The 5,909-nt window shown below is 39.0% G+C and overlaps 1 protein-coding gene across 1 annotated transcript in view; it reads right to left on the bottom strand.

Annotated features, from left to right (window-relative positions):
• rcvrn2 (recoverin 2) overlaps positions 1-2,853 on the bottom strand; it is a 4,508-nt gene extending 1,655 nt beyond the window's left edge. Inside the window, exon 1 of the mRNA XM_012833467.3 lies at positions 2,226-2,853. Within this exon, the coding sequence (XP_012688921.1) occupies positions 2,226-2,606 (381 nt within the window). The 5' untranslated portion in view covers positions 2,607-2,853. The remainder of the gene's footprint in view (positions 1-2,225) is intronic.
• Positions 2,854-5,909: the final 3,056 nt, after the last annotated feature.

Genomic DNA, 5,909 nt, shown 5'->3' with positions numbered 1-5,909 from the left:
TAATTGTCTATAAGACACAAGTCAGTGTGCCAACTCTGTGAATCCCACCGACAATGTGTTCTTTATTTTTTGCCACACCAAAGCAGTGCAATATGAAGAATTGTTCACCCCTCATACAATATAGGACCATGACTTATGTGGTTTCCAAATGATGTAATAGTTTATATAATCATTATATTATGGCGCAATGTTGCAAATACTTAAGTTCCTCCATTTTACTCATCGTTTAGCTATGTTTATTCAATTTTATCAGAATTAATTAACTATGGGTCTTGTTATAATGGGTCTTAACACATCACACAATTTCACATGGCATGTTGTTTGCCAGAAAAGCTTTACCCCAAAATATAATCAACAAGAGTTATTTTTTCTTCTTTTTGGTAGCACATCTTGATTTTTACAATGGTGACATCCCATTTGGGATGGAGTAGTGGCTTCTCTATTACACAGTGCCCAACAGGAATCATCACTCTGGGTAAGTATATGTGTAGAAAGTGTATTGTTTGTCATGCGTAGGGCATGTGGTGAATTAACCAAAGGCCACACAGCCACCATTACAGCTGCATGTGTTTAAAACTCTGATTTGACTAATTTCAGTCAGACTTACATCTGAGAATATTAAAGCACATTTGAGAATAATCACATACATCAGAGGTCCTTTTCCAAAGCAGTACAAAAATTGCACTTGCGAAATAGAATAACACATAAAAACAGTGTTTGGGGTGCCTGGATGTATGTAAAATGAGGAACCAGATAAGGAACCAGGCCGATGCTCTTAAAGTGAGCAGCAGTTAGGAAAAGAGCACTTGTCTCAGGCGCTTAAAGACAGATTAGTGAAGATTAGGGCCATGGCCAAGCTGCTAGCTGATCAACAAGCTGCTTTCTGTTGCTGTGGCCTTTTGCTAAGCTCTGATATGTGACAGGGTATATCTATATCTACCTTTTCCTATCACACTTTTCTTATTGAGGGTGCAGGAGTCATCTCTACACATATTTGTGACATGTTGCACACTGTCCCTGTGGGAAGAAATATCTCGTGTGGAAAGTGAATGAAAGTGGATTTAAATAGTTTACATCACAATTCACCAAATATGCACTGTGCTATTATGATAGCAATAACAATTTCCTCCATGGTTAGAATGTTAACATTCATGCTTAAGAACTAAATGTTTACTGTGAACCTTTCCCCTTTAAGCGTGACAACAACTTTGTTGTTTGTTAGTGATGTTCTTGTAAATGCATAATGTATGCTGCTTGCACCACACTCTAGGATAAGCCATTGAAAATATGTAAGACTATAGGCATTTGCAAACATCCTTGGGTCTCCTTGCGCAGTGTAAAAAAATAGTGTAAAAAGGAGTATGTTTGTCAAATGCACTTCTTGTTTAACATGGTGATACAATGACACACACCAAACACTCACCAAACCCAATCCTTATAATAGCAGAGGGTCAGTGATGGGCTTGAAGTACTTTTGGAAATAAAACTTGTATTTCACTGACCAACAGCAACCTTGTTTGTGGATGGAATCTTGATTCTTGAATCAATTTTAAGGAGATTTAAGATTCATGTGGTTTTTATGTTACTCAATGAGGTACTGGTGTCCAGGATTGTCACAACATCTTTACATTAACCACTGCCAAAATCAATTGACAGGGTACAATACTGGGAGATTAATAACTCACAAAGGATAATCACAGAGTAACAGACCAGGGCCTGACCCTAGGTATAGCCTACGCAATTCCCATTGCCCGTCCTTGGGCCAAACAAACACAGTCGCAGTTTACAGGGAAAGGTCCACAAGCTCAAAACTATTCAATTCATATTTGTATTATATATATATTAGTTTTCACAAAATAACAACCAAGCTGCCATTATCGATTTTCCTCCTTCATTACCACTTATTATCACAGGTGACAAGTAGGCATCATTTGAAAAATGTTGGGTCTTATTTTTAAGTAGAAAGAAACACCTCAGAGGTGCTGAATAAAGATTTCCTCAGAGTGATTCCTTCAGAGTAAAAAAATAATGTAAATCTTTGGCAAAGATGATGACCTACATTAACAACTGCTCAAGAGGATCTTAACACCACAATGCTCTAAATTACTGTAAATGCCTACGAGTGACCTGGAACTTCTTTAAAGTATATAGTTAGATAGATAGAGTTAGTCTGGTGCAATTTCAATTCCGAAGCATCCCCACAGAATGACCCTGATGAAACTCACTTGGCAGATCTCTCCTACTTCTGCCTTGGTGATGTAGCCATTCTTGTCTACATCGAAGAGCGAGAAAGCCCACTCTAGTTTTCGCTGTGTCTTCCCGCTGGAGGTCATGTGTAGGGCAATGATGTACTCCTTGAAATCCAGTGTCCCATCATCATTGGTGTCAAAGGAGCGGAAGACATGTTGAGCGTATGTCTTTGCATCACTGTCAGGGAAAAACTTTGCATAGATGCTTTCAAATTCCGCAGGGCTGATGCGTCCCGTGGGGCACGTCTTCTGGAAGTTCTCATACCACTGGGCCAACTCATTCTCTGAGAATTTGGTGTTCAGCTTCAGATCCTCCAGGATCTCCTTTGACATGGCGCTACTTTTTGAGTTTCCCATCTTGTGCTCTTGGGTGAGGGGTTTACACACCCTTTGATGAAGCCTGCTGTCAGAGGCCACTCAAGTTCCACTCAAGGCGATTCTTCTTCTATATCTCACAGGTCTGATCTTCCCCTGAAGAATCTCAACTAAGACCTGTTGTTCCAGACAAATTGCAGTACTCAAGGCTGGCTGGATACACTGACAGTCTGCTTGCCGGACCTAGCTGTGGTAACTACTGAGAGAATCTAAACCACCCAAGGTGAGAATTAGATATTTAAGTGATGACGAAAGCCAAGGGTTGGCAGACAATAACACAGAAGATGAGGAGGTAAAGGGTTAGGCAGACTTAGCCTGCTACCTTTGACAGCGGCATTAAACCTATTACACAAGGATTAAACTGGCTGAGCCCCTGTGGCCTGATTTAGCTCCTGACACAACTATAGCCCAACAGAATATATGCTGCCGCTCAAAATTGTGTGGATGATTGTTTTCATTTCTATCCACAGACCACAGAAGTTTCACCAGTCCAATGAGATCTATACATCTTAATATACCAATATATCAATGAAGAAACAAATGCTGATGATGAATTATTATAGTTTAAATTAATAGTAATTCATTTAAATTAGAAGTAATTAATAGTTGTATTACGATTCTGTTGCTTATAGGCAGAACATTTTATCAAGTAAGGGTAGACACCATTATCTATTCAGACAAACAACCTGCATTCACCTGATGAGTTCTTAGCTAGTTTCACTAGACCTCTTAATTGATAATTAGTGCAATAGGCTTAGCAGATACATCTATTTTGAGAACACCTGGTGGTCCCAGATGCTACTCCCAGTCACTCCCTATCCCCCTTGGTTTTCTGCATCTCTACAAGGCTCTACCAGTGCCAATGTGACAAGTAGAATTAAAGCCATCTTCATTTTATGAAGTACTGATTTGGGCTTTAGAAAATGCGTACATTTCTAACTCTGAGCACCACTCATTGAGCGTCAAATATCCAACAATCTGGGAACAGTCCACTGCTTCCTTAGAGTGCTGATAAATAATACAAATGCTCGGATCACATTTACAGAGCTACCCGATGGCACTCACTTCTACCAAATTATGTACCTGTTCCTTATTTACTATCTTGAGCATACTGTACATCAGGGGTGCCCACACTTTTTTGGCTTGTGATCTACTTTTAAAATGACCAACTAAAAATGATCTACCACAAAACATGTTCATCAATAGAGACTATGCATGGCTAAAAAGGGGGGGGGGGGCACCGACACAGACACAGACACAGACACAGACACAGACACTTAAAGGAATCATGGTGATATTGGTGACATTATTTGAGATGGTTGATGCCTAAAATTCTTGATTTCGAGGGAGCTTTTCCAAAAAGTTCAGATGAAAGTTGCTGTGTTTTTAGGTGTTTGTAATCATAATTGAGTTATTTGTTGAAAAATAACTGATTAATAAACAAACATTCATTCATTAAGAACAAAAATAAATAACCTTGCCAATATGCTAAACAAAAGATTACCAGGACTACAAAACTTATCCACAACACAGTGCACTTGGCATTACAGAAGGACCATCAGTAAGACTGAATAAAATGTTATGAATGTCTCAGCCTTCACATATGAGAAGAAAAAAAAGCCTGTGTCACTGTGATCTGTCTCGTCATTTGACGTCCTGCCTGCGTTTCTGCCGTTCTCATTCTATGCCTATCAATCTGTTTTGCTATCTTTGTTTATTTATTTTATCCGTAAAGTTGTTGATGTTGTTCAATTTCATATATTAATTTAAAGTCATGCAATTTCAAGTCATCCATTCTTCAACACTCGCTGCTACCTTATCTTCAAACAGAAAGTAACGTTAAGTCTCCATGGCAACAGCTCTCAAGGGTTTGGATAATAATCGGATTTATTGCTTCCTTCATTATTCACAGCTAAATAACAGGCTTTTTATTTTGTTTAATACACGAAAAAGCTATATCTGTTCTATAAGAAAGGTAACCCTAAATGACTTCCGTTGTGATCTGGCGATTTATATATATATATATATATAAAAAACTTAATTTAAATTATTATTATTATTTTTTTAAATGACACGATCTACCACCATAAGCTTTGCGATCGACTGGTCGATCGCGATCGACGCATTGGGCACCCCTGCTGTACATCCTTACAATCATACCAAACAACAACCACCCTAATTAGGCTTAATGGAGTGAGGACTGTCTCACTCTTAACAGACCATCTGTCCAATGGGCCTTTCTAAGAGGTTTCCTCCCTCCCCACACCACACTTTCCCAGGACTCTGCTATTAGGCCAGGTAAACGTCCAGCCCAAAGGACCATTCTCTTTGCGAATGCTAAATCTTGTATTCATGATTCTTGAGATTTGGCAAAATGTCTCTTCTGTTGTTTCTGCTGAGGTACCAGTGGTTTGCTCAATTGCTTCTTCATTTGATATTTTACAGTCAATTTGGCCTGTGTTTGGTCTAGTGGGACATATTTTTGCTGCCTTCTCTTGTACTGCCTTATTGTTATACTCCCTTGTTGTAGCTGTTCAGGCATTTCAATTGACCAGTAAATGGTTCCAAGGATAAGCCTAATAGTCTCCTCTTTGATTGTAGTTTGTCAAATCTGTTTAGTCTAGCACAGTTACAGTTTTGAAATCCAGTCTTAGAGCAGCTTCCAATAAAGCAACATTATAGTTCGACCAGTTCCAGTAGCTACATCACAGTCAGGCCCACCCTGAATAGACCATGTACTGCTATAGTGAACCTGCTTTCTCTAAATGGGGATGGATTACAGTACTACTTTCTCGCATGTACATATTGCTTTGTTTAGTTAAGGTCTTCTTAGGATACATCACACCTGCATTGTCTTTGCCAGAACTGTTAAAGAGCTCAGTCAATTATTATTTTGTAAAATGGATACTGAGTACAAAACAGTGTTGCTCAGAAGTGTGATTTGTGAACTTGTGACTTATGAACATTTTTTTTTTTCACAAACCAAGTTGCATACATTACACTTGCTAATTGCTTACCTGGAAAGATGATCAATATAAGCATATGATCAATATAAGCATATGTATCCATGTGATTTCTTAACATCTGTCTATCCTTGTTCCTGTCTGTAAGGCATTTTGCCATAGCTCCTGTTGACCTCCTGTTTTGATGCTCCTGTGGAGACTCTTGCCCACCCACTAGACACAGAGTTATTTTCTCAGTTCTATTAATGGCTGCAGGGAGCCTGGCTCTATTGGATTACCCGTGTGAGCCAATAATGCCGCCCCCATCAGAACACAGCCCTCT

This window comes from Clupea harengus, chromosome 11 (genome assembly GCF_900700415.2).
Source record: "Clupea harengus chromosome 11, Ch_v2.0.2, whole genome shotgun sequence".
NCBI lineage: Eukaryota > Metazoa > Chordata > Actinopteri > Clupeiformes > Clupeidae > Clupea > Clupea harengus.
This window is presented reverse-complemented; position numbering and strand designations above follow the sequence as displayed.